The 21900-nt window shown below is 38.9% G+C and overlaps 1 protein-coding gene across 6 annotated transcripts in view; it reads left to right on the top strand.

Annotated features, from left to right (window-relative positions):
* The first annotated feature begins 2534 nt into the window (after positions 1–2534).
* LOC131428380 (low-density lipoprotein receptor) overlaps positions 2535–21900 on the top strand; it is a 916545-nt gene continuing 897179 nt past the window's right edge. Inside the window, exon 1 of one of the 6 annotated variants that reach the window (XM_058592291.1) lies at positions 2535–3774. In XM_058592291.1, coding sequence (XP_058448274.1) covers positions 3501–3774 — 274 coding nt within the window. In that variant the 5' untranslated portion in view covers positions 2535–3500. The remainder of the gene's footprint in view (positions 3775–21900) is intronic. The other 5 variants (XM_058592297.1, XM_058592293.1, XR_009229368.1 and 2 more) reach the window with 5 other exon arrangements.

Here is a 21900-nt window from a genome sequence, read left to right as displayed (position 1 = left end):
TGTCAGTAGGATCCATAGTACTAGCCATGCAATGATTCTGTACACTAAGAATCGGCTGCGAAGTCTGTTGAAACAGAAAGGCCAAATTCCACAAAAGAAATGTAATGCCAAGACTTTGCTTTACTTTGCAGGCTGCTGTCGAGACAAACATCTAGCTGCTCATACAGTAGATGCTAAGAAAAAACGTTGAAGACCGACCAAATTAATATCAAAGGCGCCACCATCCAAATATTCGACCAAGAGAGCCAAGGCGAAGTCACAATCAGACAATGAAGAGTTTTGTCAAAAACGCTTCCAAAAAGAATATATTCTGTTTTTTCTTTGAATAACTGCAGTCTGTACTTATATTTTTCCATTTTTAGCGAAATTTCTTGGGGTGCCGGTAACCGAACACCTTTTTGAAAATGGCCAAAATGTATCGCTTTACTAAATTGATAAAAAAAGGCGGGTGGATAATGTCAGAGACATAACTGGATGTCGTGATTACGAAAATAACTGACATGTTTCTTAACACTTCCGAATATCAATTAGTTGATCAATTGTATGAATTATGCAAGCATTCCCCTTTTTCACAATTTTCGCAAAAAAAAGGAGGCTTCACTTGATCTTGATTACTGTGAATTGCACACAGCGAAAAGTGCACAATCCAATCAAACACTGAGAAATTGAGGATTTTTACCTTCGATTTGCGAAGAAGAAATCCTAATAGTTCTTTAGAAAACTTTTAGAGCCATTAGAACGGCTGATTTTGTGTGATGCTCCCCACCGTTGTCCTCTTTTCGTTGTTTTTTAACAAATGCAAACGACTAGCAGCTGTGACGTAATCGCTCTTGTCGGAAGCGAAACTAGCTTTACATACAACACACAATACATTTGCTAGCAGTGGCGATAGAATCCAAACTGATCCAATCTTTGTTAAAAGGTTTCTTTTTACGTGATTTCGTTTGAAGCTTTTTCATTAATGGGCGGTCCTAACAGCTAGAAAAATAGCAGCATATAGAATTTTAATGTCGATTTTTTCATTTCGGATTTGCATTTGCATTCATTGAAAGAAATTATCAGGATGCTGTACGGGATTCATTCCTGCCTTTCAATTGTAGAACTCACTACGATATTAAGCATTGTTCGGAACATTTTTCTCGAACGATTTGTTGTACAACAGCAGATATTTTGTTCTCTTCCTCAGAACGCGTTCTGATTGGCTGGTGCTGTCATGCATCAAATAAAACAGGTTTTTCAATAGTGTACTATTGAAATACTTCAATGCTTTTTCTTTACACGCTTAAGTTGAAAAATTTCGATTCTATTGGTAGTTAGTTATATTATATAAATCCATTCACAGATCACTGAGCTATGAGCTTTAAAAATACGAGAAAGGCAAACGCGCCTTATGAATTATCCTCTTTGATACTCGTTTATACCAAATATTTCAGAAAAGTTCAATTTTGAATTATTTGAGATTATGTCACACAACTGAATATTTTATCATAAAATTGTGTTCATATTTCCGATGGCATGTAGCAAAAATTATCTTGATTCGTTAGATACAACAAGATATATTCACGATCAAAAACTTATCACTCTCTCAGAGGGTACATTTTGAAAAGGCGCCCCATAGTAAAGTAAGTCGCATTCACGACAAAAACGGAAATAAAATTAGTTCATAAAATGACACTGGAAATTAGTTTGAATGAAATCTCATTTTAAAAATAATGACAAACAAAAATGTATGATTTTAATAAACAAAAGCGCATGTTGAAATACTAATTACATTAGGTTTGAATCTTATCATTCATTTCAACTGCCAAGATTATAAATTCAAAGCCCTAATAATATTACCTTTATCTAAAATTAGTTCGTTTTAAACTTATTTTAAAAGTTAAATTTGTTATGAAATTGTTTGTCAAGAAATTGAAACAAACTAATCCACTGAGCAAAATCGAATATCTTGTTTCGTAGCTTCAAGCAACAATATTTGAAAATTTCAAAGCAGATTTTCTTTTGTCACTATTTCAATGAAATAAATCGTGGCGTGAAACCAAAATTTAGTTACTTTTACAATATTTTTCTCTGCATGTGCGAACCCAAGCCAATTTCGTGAAAAGTTTCAGTTTTCTCAAGCGAAAACGATAGCGAGCGAGTAATGATAGTTACGATAGATTTGTCAGTGTCATTCCAAACGAGTAAACGACCTGTCAAATGAAACTGGTTTCCAACAATACGGAAAAGATTATGATCAATCCGAACCCCTATTTCGCTATTCTCGGGTTGTGTAGGCGAAGCGGACCGCAGATGTTTATGTGATAGCAGGTACCGTTTGCCAGCACCGGGATGAACTCCGGTTGGGTCGCTCGCACAACGAGAACGAAAAAGACGGAACGATAGTGCTACGGGCTGTCGGCGGTCACTCTTTTGCAAAATTCTGCCTTTTCTGAAGTGTCAAACCCGTATCGTATCCGAACTAGGTGTAGTGGTGAAGTTTAGCAAGCAAAAGGTAGAATCGGTGCGGTGTGCCTGGGATTGGTCAGATCGGTAATCAGTGAGCTCATATCGAACGCACGGAATGAACCGATCCAATATCAGTATGTCACTTGAAATGCGTCGACTCGGTTCGGTCGTTCGTGGTGTCGCTATCGTCGTTCGGTAAAAGTCGAAAAAGTTGCACATGAAGTTTATCCTTCCGCTAATCATTGAGCCACCGACTTTATCTTAAAACAGTTTTTATCTAAATCAAAAGAAAACAATAATTCCTTCACCTTTCCCGGACGGTGTTGTCAGATATATTTCCGATTGTGCCGGGCTCATCACGTCCGGAAGGAAGAAAAAAAAATCGTTTCGATCCAAGTTGGCAGTGAGTCGGATAAACCAGCAAGCAAGAGATAGAAAGCAGCAGCATCTACGGAAAGGTGGCGTGTTGTCGGAAATATTGTGTGAGTGTTGCGAGGTATTGATGATCCCTCTTAGTGCTGAATAGGTATTGTTGAGGTGTCCCGAGTGCGTGTGTCGGTTTATGTCCATTGTGTGACCATTGTGGACCACTTCGGTAAGCAGCTAGCAGCAGCTAGACCAATTCGTCGTGTTTCTGTTGGTTGTTGCTATTGCAAGTGCCAGTGCGCGGCAGTGTAGTGGTGTATTGTTTTCAGCTCCCCTGGGCCGGACGGGGGGACAACTTCGGGCGGTCGATCGGTGTGTGTTCACTATTCCGAAGGTTTTTTTTTTCGCCCCGGCAAAAGATAAAATTGACGTAACATCGTTGCAGCGATCGTTTTTCGTGTTGGTGGTTAAGTAGCATATCGGTATCGGTGCCAGTGTATTATTTAACCTCAAAGTGTGCAATATTTGCAGTTCTGCCTGCAGTTAAAAATCAAAACAAATCGATCCGGTGTTCTGATGCAGTAGTGGCCCTTCGTAATGTTTGACCACCGTAGAGCATAAAGTCGTCGCGTAAGTTTAGTGTTGGTGAATCGAAGTGTTAAAAGCGTGTGTGTTCAAAGTTGAAAATGCGTAAAACCATGACCCTGTCACTACGTTTGCTAGTGCTCGGGGCACTGTGCTTGACTTATGTTGGCCCACTGGTCAGGGCCAACAAACTGGGTAAGCTGGCTGCGTCTGATGATCCGGCCACGCTAAAGGAGGATACTCTCCAGAGCAACATGCTACCCGAGGAGGAACCGATGCATGCGACCAAAGGACCTAAGACTTCGGCCAACAAACCGGCCGCGTCTTCGGTTAGCAAGGGAACGACACCGTTGATGAAAGGATCCGGAAATGAATGTAAGGGCATATTCAGGAGTGTTCTAGTTCTAGATGCATAATTTATGTCAGTTTTAAAATTTAAATCTAGAAATTATAACAAAATAAACTGGCAGCCGCAGCAGCGTTTTATCTGTGTTTCAAATATAGAAAAAATAGAACGGCAATGTATACCAGTTTTAAATTTGACAGTAGAACTGGTCGAATAAATAAAACTAAAACGGATTGCTGGGGATACGTTTGTTTCAGTTTCACTTACATTATAGACCACCCATATGAATCTTGCAGCTGCTGAATTTGCTCTAAGTGTTTCGGTTTAATTTTTTATTGCAACGACACAACACGTGAATTCTTCCCCATCAGTGTTCAGTTGATCAGTTCGATCAATTTCGACTCTGTTCGCCAAGCCTGCTGTGATCAATTGACTTTTGACCGACAGAAATTGAAGTTCTGCCGATGACGGCGGTGCGATGTCTGCTTTGATTGAAACATTAATTGGTCTGGTGGATGACTTGCCGGTTCGCAAACTGGAGTGTTGCAGTTTTTGTTACTATTTTCTGGATTCGGTTGAGTTAATTTCCATACTAAACGATGGAATGGGGTCTCGCGACTGGTGGTGTATGATCATCTAGCCTTGAGTCGGCTAGATCATGGAATATTGAGCATAAAAACGGTCATTCTTTGCCTGCTTTGATGAGATTTTGTTGCAGTTTTATAAAGTTTAATTAGGATTTTAAAGCACCATAAATTAATTCTTTTTACATCGGACTTTAAATGTGACAATTGAAATCCGGAATTTTGGAAAAAATATTAAATGAAACGTTCGTCTCCCAACTTCGCAAATAAGGTCTGACATTTCTAAATGCACCTCTCTAAAGGTTGTAGGGGAGACCGGGGCTAGCTGACCGAGTATTCGTTTCGGAATTTCTGTACTCATTCTGGTTAGACTTTTTGATAAACGGTTTACGGTTGTCTTGAAGATATATCTTTTGAGCACATTTGTGAATTTTTTCATTACTATAGAAAACTCAGGAAACAAGTTATTAACCATTAAATTCGGAGAAAAGTAGAGTAGTTTGGCCGAGTATGATGAAATATGTGAACAACATCAAATGCATCAATGGGAAACGTTTATTAGTGGAACCAACTCAGATCGATTGGAAGCATGAGAGGAGTGAAAAAATGATAGAGAATCGAGCAGATATCACTTCTCATAAGAAATCTGTAGTAATTCGTGGTAAGTAATATGTATGAGGGAATAATAATATCGAGCGAATAATAATATGTACATGCACATTAATTAACTATAAATAATAACACTTAAATCCACTCAGAAAAAAGTTTGCATTTCACGAATACACTAAACTTACTACTCGGCCAACCTACCCCAATGGATGTTTCCGAGAACAATCACGATTTACACTGACAAAAATTAGAGAACACTGGAAATCATCATACCATTTCTTGGGGTTTTGAATGTCCTTTTCAGCGGTACAATGTTTTTTGAATTCGGATGATAATTGGTTCGCGTTACGCATGTTACTGTACAAAAACCTAAATTCACTCAAAAGCACCGAAAAAAAGAATCCTGTACAAACGACAACACAAAAGCACCTGAAATTACGTCGGCACATGGATGGCCGAATACTTCACAAAAATCACAATAGATGTCGCCTTTGCGCATAATAGTCTTTTCATAAAAGCCACTCGGCCTACTAGCCCCGGTCACCCCTATGCTGTATAGCATTTCTTTGCTTAGTAGGTGCTCGCCTGTGAACAAAGCAAGTGGCTTGTCTAGTGGAGTGATGACTGGACTGTAAAGTATATTCGTTCGCTTGCTGGATTGTCGCATTTGCATTGTGTGTCGGTGTAATTCTCCGCTGTCTGCTGCACACCGTGTTCACTTGTGTATATCGAATATCAATTAGCTATTGAAGAATCGAATCAGCGTGATAGAGATTCTTTTGACATATCTCATGTATTTAGCAAATTTTTTAACGATTTTTGTCATTAAAAATGCCTTACTCTTCACTTTACGGGGCCGGGTTTCAATTAAAAAATACAAATCTTGCCACGTAACTATTTTCTGATACATTTTTGAACACTCATAACTCAGTCTTTGTTGATGGATTGAAATAATTCGATCGATAAATCGATTCGAAAAAATCAAATTTAAACATATGAAATAACGTCGTTTGAGTATTTTAATAGTACACTGAAGTCTTTAAAAAAAAAAAACAAAAAATCGCATAACTCTGAAAATTCGCATAGAAAAACCGCATAACTCTGAAACTTCGCATAAAAAAATCCGCATAACTTTGAAACTTAGCATATAAAAAACTGCAGAAGGGAAACCGCATAACTCAGAAAATTCGCATAAAAAACCGCTTAACTCTGAAACTTCGCATAAAAAACCGCATAACTCTGAAAATTCGCATAAAAAAATCGCATAATAAACCGCATAAAAAAGACCTCAGTGTATACCATTGAAAAATTGGTTTGAACTAACCTATGTTTTCACGAGCCAATCAGAGGTTGCCATAATGATGTCATCCTCTTAACAAATAACCCGACTACTTTGTCCATAGTCAGCTTCGGACTGCGAATAGGGATGTCGGATTTTTCGAATTACTCGATTATTCAATAATCGAGTATAATTTTCAAACTAATCGATTAAATGTTAATCGATTGTCTGGATTATTAATCGATTACTCGATTGATTAGTCGATTATTCTAAAACTGAATTTTTCAAATTACTTAATCAGTTTAATAATCGAATAATAGTTTTAAACTAATTGATTAAATTTTTTTTCCCTCCCATGGATGGTGGGCTTGACGGTATTGCAATCATCAGATACAATCAATTACAATTTAATATATATAGTTTTTAGCTTCCCAATTTAATGAAATGAATAAGATATGGAACGACTTGAATAAGATTTTGATTGCATTACGCTCCAACATCCGGGGTTGGAGAGGTCGGTAGGGCTTAACTGAGCTCTTTTTGCCTTTCTCTATAGAAAGGTAGAAAGGAATTGCTGGAAAACCGACTTTCGAACGGAGCATCGGAGACCCATAGTGTTATATACCATTCGACTCAGTTCGACGAGATCGAAAAATGTCTGTGTGTGTGTGAACTTTTCGAAGATATTTTAACGCGCTCAATTTTCTCAGAGATTGCTGAACCAATTTTAACAAACTTAAGCTCATTTGAAAGCTATTGTCGGGCCATTGATCAAGTTCAAAGATTAAATGGCTGAGACTTTTGGTTCCGGAGATATGATTGTATAAGTGACGTAACCGACAAAACGCGTTGTATTTTACGCGCTCAATTTTCTCAGAGATGGCGGGGGTACATGAAATTTCGTAAAACGGAACCTTTTAACAAAAATTGGATTCTATCGCCACTGCCAGCAGATGTATTTTGTGTCGTTTTGCCAAGCTAGTTTCGCTTCCGACAAGAGCGATTACGTCACAGCTGCCTGTCATTTGCATTGGTGAAAAAACAACGGTGGAGAGCATCACAAAAAATCAGCCGTTCTAATGGCTCTAAAAGTTTTCTAAGGAACTATTAGGATTTGTTGTTTGCAAATCGAAGGTAAATATCCTCAGTTTAGAGCAAATCTAGAACAGTTTGGTTAGATTTGTGCACTTTTCGCTGTGTGAAATTCTTTGTTTTTGCGAAACATGTTCCAGAGTTTAATGTCGTAGAGAATTACGCAATTTGACCCTTCTGAATGCTAGAAACGAATCCCTACAGCATATTTATAGTTTCTTTCAATAAATTATGCAGATCCGAAATGAAATAATCGACATTAAAATTCTGTATGCGGCTATTTTTATTTTAAAGAACTATACTGGTTATTTCATAATATTTTTGTTTCAGAATGTTTAATGTAACTAATCTGTACTTTAGTTTAGGTGCATCGTTTCAAATTCTAGTAGTGAAAAAGGGGAATGCTTGCATCATTCATACAATCGATCAACTAATTGATATTCGAAAGTGTTAAGGAACATGCCCGTTGTTTTCGTATTCACGATATCCAGTTATGTCTCTGACATTAACCACCCGCCTTTTTTTGATGCCAAACGTCTTGGAATTGCATGAAACGTCGAGATTTAGTGTCATCTAAAAAATATTTTTTTTTAAGTCGACTTTCTGGGACTGAAAAATTTTGATTATGATATTAAGTCCCAGAAAGTCGATATTTTCAAAAATGTTTTTTTCGAGATGACACTAAATCTCGACGTTTCATGCAATTCTGTTCACTTTTTGCATCAAAATTTTTTTTTCGATTTCGAAAATTTCATGTAACTCCATTAGTCATCTCAAATACGGAAACCATTAGTTAGAGTGAGATCTGTTGGCTCTGTTCGATAGATTGACTTCAAAAGTAAGATGAAATTAGAAGCATTCGCTTAAAGTTTTCGCGTCGTTATAATATCAGTATTGAAAAATTTTCAAACTAATTCTTCTACGGTATAACTTCACAAAACCGAAGCAAAGATATTGTATTAGTTTTTATCATAATTCATTGATTGAAAGTCGAGTAATCGGTAAATGAACAATGTGACTATTGGTACATTAACCCTAGTAAAAATCTATTAGAATAGAAATAGTTACTCAATGTTATGATGTTTATATGTGTGTATATGTGTATATGTATGCATGTATGTATTTTTTCACTTCTCTCTAAGGGACACGCTAAAATAAAACAAACAAATACACGCTGATGACGAAAACTGCAAACTAAATTCATGACACAAACATGAACACATTAAAAAGTGTTTAATGGGACCGTTCATAAACCACGTAGACCAAAATCTGTTTTTTTAGCCCCCTCTCCCCCCTCGTGGACTTTCGTAGACTTTCCGATTACCCCTACCCCCTTTGGTTATAAATGATATTACAAAAACAGTTTTAATGCTTTTGTAATATCATTTATAACCAATAAACTTACATTTTCCCTTGAAAAAGACCATAACCAGTTGTCGAAACGTCGGGCAGTATATAATAGCCGTTCTTATTTAACAGACCGTTAAATCCGAAACCACAATTATTGCAAATTAAAATCAACAATTTTATAGGTGAAAATAGTTGGTTGATTCTATTTCAACCTCAGGGATGTATTTTCAGGCAAATGTTTACTTTCGCAATTCCAATCATTTTGATTTTTCAAATCCGTTTTTGGTTGGAAGAAACCACACTGACAACTGCTTCACGTCAGAACAAAAATATAAATAACTTCTTAGACTTCCTCGCGATTTGGTATTTTCATAATTAATTTCTATTTTCTTATTCGTGATCGGCTATAGATGAGTGATAAATTTTGATCGTTTTGTCACCCTACTAACATCGGTCCTTTATCGATTTCTAAAATTCTCTGAACATTTCACTCGTCAGAACGCTCATGGATTGCAGAAGCAATCCACATTATCTTCATTTCTCCTTGACTGCTTGATTACGATGTGACTAAATAATAATCGGAAAGCATAAAAATTGAAATTTATTCATTTACTGCAATAAACTTAAAGTCCGATGATTTTTTGCAAAGAATAATGAGCTTTTTCTATTTATGTTCATGTTAGTGTTCTATTTTATTTTTTCACTTCGATAGGGAATAGAAGAATGAAAGAAAAAAACAATAGAGTCGCCTGTCTTTGAGAGTATACTTCTACTTGGTCATAGAACTACGGAGTATCTCATTTGATAATCACTTTCGCAGCACTGATTACAGTCGACGATGTTTTTAGGCAGTCTGTCAAGGTTATTCGACGTGACAAATTGCAATTCTGCTCTCAAGCATCATGCATTTGGTTGAATACGCAATTTCAACTGTCTTTTTGATCAATCGAAGAAAACGCGCGGCCGGCTAATTAAACTAAGTAAAACCCCCCTCCCCCCTCGTAGACAAACGTAGACTTTTGTCAGACCCACCTCTCCCCCTCCACCCAGTGAGTCTACGTGGTTTATGAACGGTCCCAATTTATAAAATCTGTTTGAATCAGCACAAAAAAAGGGATTAAGTGGGCACCATAGCCTAGGAACGTCTGTGTGTTGATTTAAAATAGAAGCTCATGGAAGCAAATTTTATCAAGGGTCCAGTGTAGAACTGAAGCAAGGGACTGCTGCCACTGTGACTACTCACAAAAAAAATTATTGTACCCCAGCTTTACATTCTTTTATTCTCTCGGTCGTACTTATCTTAAAATTGCTAGAATTTTTATCAACCGCTGCATCGTCTTTTACTAATATCATACACTAGTAGCAGACATCCGTAACCGTTTCGTTTTCTTCATAGCGTGTACGAAACAGAACAAAGCACGCATCGTTCGTTTTGTGTCTCCTTTTTCCACCGTGCCACCACGCACCGATGTTGTATATATTGTCATTATAAATGGCGATTTGAAAACTTTGGCACTCATCGCCCTGTAACTGCGGAACCGGAGGTCGGATCCGGATGAAATTCAACAGTAGTTTCAAAGATAATATGAGCTTCAATTCAAATCAAGATTTATGGAAATCGGTTCAATTATCGCAGAGAAATCGAAGAAAATTCTATTTTTGGAGTTTATCTTCACTACTTTCGGTGCTTCCGGAACAGGTAAAGGGGGGACCAGTAGTGCCGAATTAAGTTTTTATGCCCAAAAACTAACAAGCTCTGCAAACTGGAAGAATTTATCAGATAGTTTTATGGGATCAGTACCTGTTTTTGACCATCGTTCGTGTAAAATACCAGTGAAATTGGTAATTTTCCACTTATCACGCTTTAGTTCCGGAACCGGTAGTCGGATCAAGATAAAATATTTTACAAATTTTTAGAAAACTATAAAACCTTTCATTTGAATCTTAGTCTTTGCGAAAATCGGTTGAGCTGTTTCAGAGATAATTGAGTGCGCACTTTTTCTCAAATTTTCACATATTACCATGTAACTCCGGAACCGGAAGTCGGATCGGGATGGCATTCGTTAGCAGACTATGGGACTTTAAGACTTTTCATTTAAATCTTAGTTTGTGAAAATCGACAAAAACGTCTGGGTCTAAAAAGACATCTACTACAACTGTTCTACTTTGATTAGTTCACTTTTGATTAGTCCCCGTTGAGATAGAGTGGACAACGAAAATCATGATTTCTAAGAAGCGCTCTCAAAAGTACTCTTTCATCGTCTTATTTCTCAATATTTTTCTACGAAAAAATTACTAAATTTTTATCTCGATTGATGGTTTTTATTAGGCAAAATATTTGAATTTATTTTTTGAAACGATAGCTCTAAAAAAGGCGGGTGGGTAATGTCAGAGACATAACTGGATGTCGTGAATACGAAAAAACTGGCACGCTCCCATCACTTTTTCGAATATCAGTTAGTTGATTGATTGTATGAATTGTGCAAGCTTTCCCCTTTTTCACTAATAGAGTTTGAAGCGATGCACCTACATTAAAGTACAGATTAGTTACATTAAACAGCTACTATTCTACAACTATATATGTATTCCAAACGTGAAACAATTCCTTTTTAATTTGTCAATATAGGAGGCTAGGTACGACAAATTTGTAGTTTATTTTTATTGAAGCTATGAAGTTCGAAGATATCTGATTCTGCTTGAAATTTCACTACGAGACAATTGCAATGGCCTGGTCTGAAATGTATCGACGATCTTCGGTATGCAAGAGTCATTTTAATAATAATAATGATAATAATAATAATGAGAATAATAATAATAATAATAATAATAATAATAATAATAATAATAATAATAATAATACAGATTAATCTGTGCATATATGTATGTATAAATAAAATACAGATTAACCAGTATATATGGCAAGCCTGTTTCGCATGGCATATTTTCACACGACCCCATACTAGTATAAATATGTGTTCAACATCATCACTTTCGCTTTCGCATTGCCGTTCATAATTGAATGTGTTAGTGACGGTACAAATTATTTTAATTTCTATCTTGATGAAAATCTGTCTTTCTACCGGTTTTCGGTGCCATCGTGCTGACGGTGTCTCGTACGTTCAGAGTAGCTGCTTCGACTGAAATGACGCTATTTCTCACATCACATTTCAGCGGTGTACGGACAGCCCCTTTGTTACAATACCTTTCCTGTATCCTGTTCGAACGGGAAATAGTGAAACGACAGTTTCCTTCCTTTCTGAATCATACCCAGGGTCTTGAGACGTTTTGAAATGGCTTGCTGACTCACTCCCAACGATTCGTCATGCTCTTCTTGGGTTTGGCACGAATCTTCATCAAGCAATGCTTCTAGTTGTTCATTTTTGAAGGTTTTTTCTCTTCCACCACCATGTTTGTCTTCGACATCGAAATCACCATTTTTAAAACGTTGAAACCCTTCCCGTTCTTTTACTCATAGCAGCATCACCGAAAGTTTCTGAGAGCACTCGATGCGCTTCAGCTGCATTTTTTCGAATTGTAACAGAAAAGTAAAGCTTCCCGCAAATGACGAGAATTGGGCACATGAACAGACATTTTCGAGCGTGAATAATACGAAAAAAACAAGAACAACTATCACTGAAACGGCGATGACAATTCGTTAGGCACTGTACACACTCACTTTAAAGGCATTATCATCTATGTATTTTGACCAGCCTCAGCCGGTACAGCCACCTATCGGAAAACGGTGGAAGCAAAGTTGTACACCTGATAACAATTTGTTCATTTTTGTTTTCGGCCGCATACTAAAGTATTCACGACAAAAATACATTTTGATCTGTATACGTGGCAACTCTGTTTTTTTTTTTTTTTTTTTTTACAAGGTGAAATGCATTTACGCACGGAGTGTGGGACTCTCCACAGGACTACCCAACTGTTGATTGGAACTACCCACTAAAACACCTTGGATCTCCAACCCTACCTCCCCGGCACCACCGCTAGGTATTACTTCGGGGTGGAAGGCTATTGGTGCTCACAGCACCCTCCCCAGATTTATGCAGAATGGGGATCAGCATCATGCTCTCGAGGGATCGACCAGTTGGATGACGAGGTCGGTCCAGTGATGCCGGCTGGAGGGTAACTTCCGGTTCACTGGCGCCTCGACGACCCAAAACTGATGCTACGTCGCGGAACTACTCGACTAGTCTCCGCCAAAGATCTAGCCTACACCGACGGAGAGTTCCCCGACGAAGGAGGCCCTCCCGAAACCGACGCTTTCGATTCCCGTCAACGCCCGACCGAGAGGATGCCTGGGTCGGTCCAGTGATTCCGGTTGGAGGAAAGCTTCCGGTTCACTGGCGCCCTGACGATCCTAGCGGTATTACACCACGATTTACTCGTCTAGTCCCCGACGAAGGATCTAGACTACTCCGACGGAGATTTCCCCGGCGAAGGAGAATCTCCCGACACCGAGTCTCTTACACCACACGGGACACCCGATGGAGTGCCGAGGTCGGTCCCGCGATTCCGGTTGGAGCATGGCTTCCGGTTCGCTGGCGCCTCGACGACTCGAATCGGTGTTGTGGCGGCTACTCGACTAGCCCCCGCCGAAGGATCTAGCCTACACCGACGGAGAGTTCCCCGACGAAGGAGGCCCTCCCGAAACCGACGCCTTCGATACCCGTCAACGCCCGACCGAGAGGATGCCTGGGTCGATCCAGTGATTCCGGTTGGAGGAAAGCTTCCGGTTCACTGGCGCCCCGACGATCCTAACAGTTTTACGTACTACTCGTCTAGTCCCCGACGATGGATCTAGACTACTCCGACGAAGAGCTTCCCGACGAAGAAGGTTCTCCCGGACCGACGTTTATTCGCTGATCCCTCTTGAGCCTGCTACGGTACGCGGCTGACCTGTTGTTGATCCGCACTCCATTTCCGCTGCAATATTCCCGCAATTTGGGATGCCGCGGTCGACACTGCGTTCCAGTTCTCTACGCAGTGGCACATTCTCTGGATCAGGTTTTCCGGTGTGGTGTCCCTGCCGCATGCCTCCAGTAGCTCACTCCTTTGAGCCGCGAAACGGGAACATGCGAACAAGACGTGTTCAGCCGTCTCGATCTCGTCTGGGCAGCCAGGACATACAGGGGATGTCGCGTGGCCGAACCTGTGGAGGTACCATCTGAAGCACCCGTGCCCTGTGAGGAACTGCGTCAGGCCGAAGTTCACTTCTCCGTGAGGTCTATCTAACCAGCTCGAGACCCTAGGTATGAGCCGATGTGTCCACCTGCCCTTGGTTGAGCTGTCCCACTCTTGTTGCCATCTGCGTAGAGAAGCGGCTTTGGAGGCCCTACGGGCGTTCCTGTCTCCTCGCATGCTGTAGCGCTCCGCGTCTTCCTTCACTATCAGACTGATAGGCATCATGCTTGCAACCACGCAGGCCGCATCCCTCGATACAGTGCGGTATGCACTGATTACGCGAAGACACATCAGTCTATGCGTACTCTCCAGCATGGCAACTCTGTTTCGCACGGCATATTTGTATACTAGTATAGAGATGTGTTCAACATCATTACTTCCACTTTCGCATTGCCGTTCGTTATTGAATGTGTTAGTGACGGTGCAAATTATTTTAACTTCTCGTGTGTTGCCGATACAAGGGCAACAGTTGCTCAGAAAATGGTAGGAAAGCGACAAAATTCAACTAGTTCTGTATGATCATCTTTAGCACTCAAAAGTGCTTTGAATTGTCTGAAAAGTGCTTTGAATGGGCCTTGCTGGACTTTTTGGATGCCTTTCTACCGGTTTTCAGTGCCATCGTGCTGACGATGTCTCGTACGTTCAGAGTAGCTGCTTTAACTTAAATGACGCTATTTCTCACATCACATTTCATTTTATACCTGCTACTGGCAGCGGTGTACGGACAGCCCCTTTGTTAAAATACCTTTCCTGTTCGCAGAACGGGAAACAGTGAGACGAAAGGTCCTCGATGTTGCTCTCGTGTGTCTTGTTTCGGGAACAGTTGCTCAGCAAATGGTAGGAAAAATGAACCACTCAACTTTTGTATGGATATACTATGTTCACACTATGAGTTAAAACAAGTTTTAACGCTGATTTCATGTTTTAAGCGAAATAACATGTTTTACTTTTGCGTTATTTCATATTCATAAACGTCGCATTAAAACATGTTTTCCCGAAATAACATGATATAATTGTCAGTGAAGCACAACCCTGCTAGCATTTTCCTTCACTTTTCGACTATGTCAATTGACAAGCTGTTCAACAACAGCAGTTTTCCATCAAAGTAGCCATGTAATCATAATAAAACAAAACTGGAAACTGGTACCAACGTTGCCAGGTATACCGATTTCTCGGTATTTATACAGATTTTTGACCTCTATATCACAATACAGATATGTTCTCCCAAAATACCGATAATTCACGGATCACACAGATAAGTACCGATTTTGGTTTTTAGCTTGAATAGACATGAGAAAAGGTTGTCGTGGGATTTTTTTTTCGCTCACCTTTTCTACTACTTATGTAGAAAAGATATTGATACCGATATGATACAGATAGATTTTTGCGCCGACTACATATTTTTAGAAAAATGACCTGGCAACGCAGATAGGTACAACCATTTTTCTTAGTGTGAACAGGAGATATTCACGATCAAAAACGTATCACTCTCTTAGAGGGTAAATTTTGAAAAGGCATCCTATAGTAAAGTAAAGACTGTCCCAGAAAGTATGGACGCAAACGAAAACCCATTTCGCAATGGTTCAGAATCTATCAATTTTTATGGCTGCGTCCTGTTGTTTACGCTCTTCCCTAACCACTTGTGCAGTTGTTTATTCGTTTTCATTAGTTTGTTTCGAAATGCGTGGACTTTCAGCAGAACAACGTCGAACAATTGTGTACAAATGATGCACAGAACGCGGACTGTCACTGAGCAAGATAGCAAAAATGGAAGTAGTAAGTGAAAAAGCCGTGCGAAATGCAATCAGGAAGTTCGGTGAGGATAACACCTTTGAGGATAAACCGAAAACGGGTCGAAAAAAGGTCCTGCTAACCCTCAGTTGGATAAACGTATACTGAATGCGTTCGAGCAAAAGAAGGAGGTTTCAATTCGGGATGTGACCAAAAAAGTGGGCACTTCGAAGTCAAATATTCTTCGTGCTAAAGAACGTTCGGATTTTCGAACCTATAAGAAGCAGAAACAACCAAAACGTAGTCCGAAACAAGAAGCATCGATCAGGCCGAGGGTTCGATAGCTGTACAATACGATTCTTGCTGGATATTTGAACTGCATAATCATGGACGACGAAACCTACGTGAAACTCGATTAAAAATCCTTGCCGGGACCACAAAAATATACGGTGCGAGAAGGGCAAGTGTTAAGCCAGAGTCCGAGACATCGATTGAAGTCGAAAAATTTGCTAAGAAAGCTATGGTCTGGCAAGCAATTTGTAGCTGCGGTAAGATTTCGAAACCCTTCATCACCACTGCTTCAATGAACAGCGAAATATACATCAAGGAATGTCAACAAAAACGACTTCTACCCATGATTCGAAGCCACAAGGATCCTGTTGTCTTCTGGCCAGATCTTGCTTCTTGCCACTATTCGAAATCAACGGTAGAATGGTATACTACCAAAAATGTTACATTCGTCCCAAAAGACATGAATTCACCAAATTGCCCACAACTTCGACCAACTGAGGAATTTTGGGCATTAACGAAGGCACATCTTAGGAAGCATGTCTCGGCAGCCGAAACCATTCAACAGTTCGAAAAAGATTGGAAAAAAGTGTCAAAACTTGTCGCCAAGAAGTCTGTACGGAATCTAATGAGGAACGTTCGCAAGAAGGTGCGCCAGCTAGTCTACAATGGCTAAGTAGCAAATGTTGATAATAATATTCTGTTGTTGTAGTCTAATATTATCAGTATATCGAATAAAATTTGAATATCTAACACTTGTGAATTATTTACAGCGAAATCAAAGTGCGTCCATACTTTTTGGGACAGTCTTTAAGTCGTATTCACGACAAAAACATTCGCCTGACCTTCACCTCTTCCTTAAAAAGTTAGCAAACTTTGCTCACTTTTTCCACTCAACTTTGCAAGGCACCTTATAGCTTTTAATTGGCACCGAAAACCAGAACAGACTTTTGACTGTCTTTTTCATTTTCCTGCCAGTTGGTTGATGACGAAATTTGGATTGCTTTGATGGAGAAAAATGATTTTCCACATTTGCTAGGACAATCAAAAATGGTGCAGAATTCGATTCAGTTTCTAAACTGTTTCTACTGAAAAGTAGTACAGATCGCTCAGCGACAAACTCCTGATTTCGCACATTCACAGACATTGTAAATAAACAAAGCTAATGACGACGGGAACAAAAAAATCGACGACGACCGTGCGTCTCCTGTTGTTGTTTTTGATGTTGCTGTTATAAATGGGGTTGGACTTTAATGGGTGATTAAAATGTTCGTGCTATGCATTCTGATAGTGTTTCTGTGCTTTTGTTGTTGTTTCAGTAAGCGTGACACCAGCCGGCGGTTGGCGGCTGTGGCGCTCTGATTGGTAGCGGCCCGGTAGCCACGGTTCCGATGGTAGCGACAGGAGGGCCGACGAAGGTTTATCGGTTGTACATGTCAAGTCGAATGACGCTCGAGAATAATTTTTCAATACATCTGTCACCGTAATATGGATGTTGAATAGCTATGTAAACATCGCGGTTACCGTAGCAACCGATGCACGGAATCGGAAGTATTTGGAATAGGGTGTCGAATTGATTTGATGCGAACCAAGTTTGGTAGTGACTTGTGCTGAGATGCAAAAGAAGACGATGCAAGTGATTTCATTGCGTAAAACCGGTATCTTTTGAAATTCATCTAACCGACAAAAATAGAACATGTCAATCAGAAGGACTGTTATTCATAGAGTGTAGCATTTTTATGCTGGTAAATCAATTTATCAGATATTTGAAACCGTATCGAAAGAAAAGAAGTAGTGACCTAAACAAACAAACATCTGTCGCTGTATTGTTGTGGCTAATGTTACCGATGCCGAGCGGGGGTGACCCTAAAGCGCTAGACGACGAATCGAATCAGAAGAGCAAGAGCAGGAGTGAACGAAAGAAACACTGATCAAAGCCTTACGATTGTGCGATTGGCATGCGGTAGCTCCGTTTGTCTGTGGCTGAGTGGCATTCGGTGTCCTGCACACACACACACACAAAGTAACTGATTTGTTACCGCTCCGATCGTTAATTTAAGGGCGAGAAAGTGATTTAATGACTTGACAAATTGAATTTGATGGGTGGTTGGGTGATCGCCCTGCAGTGGCTCCCAGCAATGAAGCATGCAGTGGAAATAATTAACGATCGGAGGAGAAGGTCGGAGGTGACGGAATTCCGTTCCTTGCAGGCATTATAATTGCGTGTGCCATTCGATTTGAAGTATTGCATTAATATTCGTAGATTTTTTGTTTTTCGGTTTAATTATGGATGTTGTGGTCTTTTTTTTTCATTCAAGTCCGAGTCCGAACTCACGTTATTGATGAGTCTGGTGGTTGTTTTTTTTTTTCGGTCGATGTTTAAAGTTCAACATTTCATTCATCTACTCTTTCCGTTTTTTATTCATCGAATGTTAACAAAGTATCAATGAACCCAATTTTCGTCTGACCTCAGCTGCTAAACATTTAAAGCATTTCGATATACTTTCAACCTCAAGCCGAACCAAACCGAACCAAACAAAACCATTTCCTATCCGGAATGTGTACCGGTTAAAGTACAGATTCTTTTGACATGGAACTCGACACCGTCAATCAATGTGACTGGCGCACATACGCAAAACAGTACTCCCACGCAAAACAGTTTATTTCGATCACCGGTGTTCCACACGAAAAGCAAACAAACAAATAAACGAAAAAAAAGCATTCAACAAGCGCGAGTTCGGAGTGGAATAATTACGCCGATAGCTCACAAGTGCTCGCGTAATGAGCCCGGGGAATACTCTGAAGTACTTGGTGGTGGTGGATTTGTTATTTTTTGTGTGTGTGCTATTTTTGGGTTCAAACTACAAGTGGAATTGTGGAGTTTGTGGACAAATAGAATACGGAAACAAACCACGCTCCGATGACGATAAACAACCAATCAAAATGGAATCGTAACTAAGCTAAGATGTTTGTAAAAAAATGTTGAGAGTCGGGTTGTCGAATTCGACCTTTCTCGACCTGTGGATCACGCTCAAGGGGTGGTAACATTCCGCTGACAACGCGTCATTCGACGGAATTCCACTTAAAAACCTTTTCTTCGTTATGGCAAGCTGCTAAATCCACCCAAAATAGAGCGGAACGAGTTTGTTGCGCACGAAAAGACAACACATGCCTTTAAATTTCCTGGGTAATGGTTCCGGATGGGTAATGTAAATGTCGCTCTTTAAGCCACAGGAACAGATGGCCTGCCATACGAGATATTTTTCTGCGATTGTCGGCTGAGAAGTCTGTTGGAACAGAAGAAGCGGCGTTGTGCACTGATTTTTTTTAAAAATAACTATTTATTGGAATATGAGTTAAAATTAAATTATTAAGATTTAAATTGGGTGTTCAGCGACAAGTGGTGACTTTTCAGCCCTATTATATACATGATTTGGTTATTACCAGGTGGACATCATTTGCTTCCGCAATTCTTAGATTTTTGTGTAGGGAAAATTCTAAACCTACTTGTATTGTGTAATGGGGAAAAGGAACTTATATACTAACTTACTAACTAATACAGAGAGCGAATCGATTCAATTGAAGATTGCATCGATTTTTGTCGGAATTTGCTTATAATATTATGTGACATTACATCTAATGGTTCTATATTTGTGAGTCTGTGTAACTCATTTGTACTAAACCAGGGAGGACGCATCAGAATCATTTTCAGAATTTTATTCTGAATCCTTTGAAGCGTTTTCTTCCTGGTGGAACAACAACTTGACCAAATTGGTACTGCATAAAGCATGGCTGGTCTGAAAATTTGTTTATAAATTAACAATTTGTTTTTTAGACAGAGCTTAGAATTTCTGTTTATAAGAGGATATAAACATTTAATATATTTATTACACTTTGCCGGGATTCCTTCAATGTGATTCTTAAAAGTGAGTGTTTTGTCAAACGTTAAACCTAAGTATTTTGCTTGATCAGACCATGTCAATTCCAAGCCATTCAATTTGAGAATGTGATTATTGTTTGGTTTAAGAAAAGAAGCTCTTGGCTTATGAGGAAAGATAATTAATTGCGTTTTTGCTGCATTTGGTTTAATTTTCCATTTTGACAGATAATCACTGAAAATATTTAAACTTTTTTGTAGGCGACTGCAGATCACTCTTAGATTTCTACCTGTGGCTAACAGACTTGTGTCGTCACAGAATAGCGATTTCTGACAACCAACGGGTAGATTTGGAAGATCAGAAGTGAAAATATTATACAAGATTGGAGCTACACTCGAACCCTGCGGAACACCGGCTCGTACGGGTAGCAATTCAGATTTACAATTCTGATAGCTAACCTGAAGAGTACGATCAGTTAAATAATTTTGAATCATTTTGATCAAATAAATAGGAAACTGGAAATCAGACATTTTTGCTATTAAACCTTTGTGCCAAACACTGTCGAATGCTTTTTCTATGTCTAGAAGAGCAGCTCCAGTGGATAACCCAGAAGATTTATTTGATTTTATCATGTTCGTTACTCTGACAAGTTGATGAGTAGTTGAATGTTCATGACGAAATCCAAACTGCTCTGGTAAAAAAATTGAATTCTCATTTATATGAGTCATCATTCTCAACAAAATAATTTTTTCAAAAAGTTTACTGATAGAAGAAAGTAAGCTAATTGGGCGATAACTTGATGTTTCTGCTGGGTTTTTATCAGGTTTTAGGATAGGAATTACTTTAGCGTTTTTCCATCTTTTTGGGAAGTAAGCTAATGAAAAACACTTGTTGAAAATTTTAACCAGGAGTCTCAAGGCAACATCGGGAAGATTTTTAATAAGAATATTAAAAATTCCATCATTACCAGGAGCCTTCATGTTTTTGAGTTTCCTAATAATTGATTTAATTTCATCAAAATTCGTCTCAATAATGTCATCTTGCGATAACACTTGGGTTGAAATATAATCGTATTTCAGTGAGACTTCATTTTCAATAGGACTCACAACGTTCAAATTAAAATTGTGGACACTCTCGAACTGCTGAGCAAGTTTTTGAGCTTTTTCGCCATTTGTAAGAAGTATTTGATTTCCTTCCTTGAGAGCAGGAATTGGTTTCTGAGGTTTCTTAAGAACCTCAGAAAGTTTCCAGAAAGGTTTAGAATATGGTTTAATTTGTTCAACTTCATTAGCGAAATTTTCATCTCGCAAAAGAGTAAATCTATATTTAATTTCTTTTTGTTAATCCTTAACTATGTATTTCATAGCAGGATCACGAGAGCGTTTTCAATGTCGTCGACGAACATTCTTCAACCGAATGAGCAGTTGAAAATTGTCATCGATGATAGGAGAATTTAATTTAGTTTGAGCTTTGGGAAAAGAAAGATTTCTAGCTTCGATAATGTAATGATTCAAATTATCAATTGCTGTGTCGATGTCCGCAGAATTTTCTAAAACAGTTTCATGATCCACATGATTTTCAATGTGAGATCTGTAATCCAACCAGTTAGCTCTATGATAGTTGAATATAGAACTAATTGGATTAATAATAGCTTCGTTGGAAAGTCTGAATGTTACTGGAAGATGATCTGAGTCAAAGTCAGCATGTGTAATCGGTTCACTACAAATGTGACTTGTTGCCTTTCCGGTTGGATGCAGACATTTTTGAAATGAATGAAATTTGAAATTAAATTAACTAGGCTAAATTAGTCTTCGATTAGACTTCTAGTTTGAAAAAGTCTTGATAAAGACTGATTTTGTGGTAGTCCTAATAAAGACTGATTAGTTCGAAGAATAGTTCTTTGAATAGCTAGCCTTAAAAAGGGCTGAATAATTTCTTAGTCTTGAAAAAGACTGATTATATTAGAGTATCACTCTTTGTATAGCCTTGAGAAAGGCTGACTAATTTTCCATATTTCCACCGACTAATTAAGGGGTTATATACGAGGTTGATGGGAAAATTGAGCAAAGTTTAGTGTTTCTTTAAGGGATTCTAGTAAAACTTTAATTGAGGAAACAAAGAATTGTTCGATGCTAAGGAGATCGAAAGAAACTT

The sequence above is a fragment of the Malaya genurostris genome, chromosome 2, assembly GCF_030247185.1.
Source record: "Malaya genurostris strain Urasoe2022 chromosome 2, Malgen_1.1, whole genome shotgun sequence".
NCBI classification, from domain to species: Eukaryota; Metazoa; Arthropoda; class Insecta; order Diptera; family Culicidae; genus Malaya; species Malaya genurostris.
Note: the sequence above shows the minus strand (reverse complement) of the source record. Positions and strands in the feature narration are given on the sequence as shown.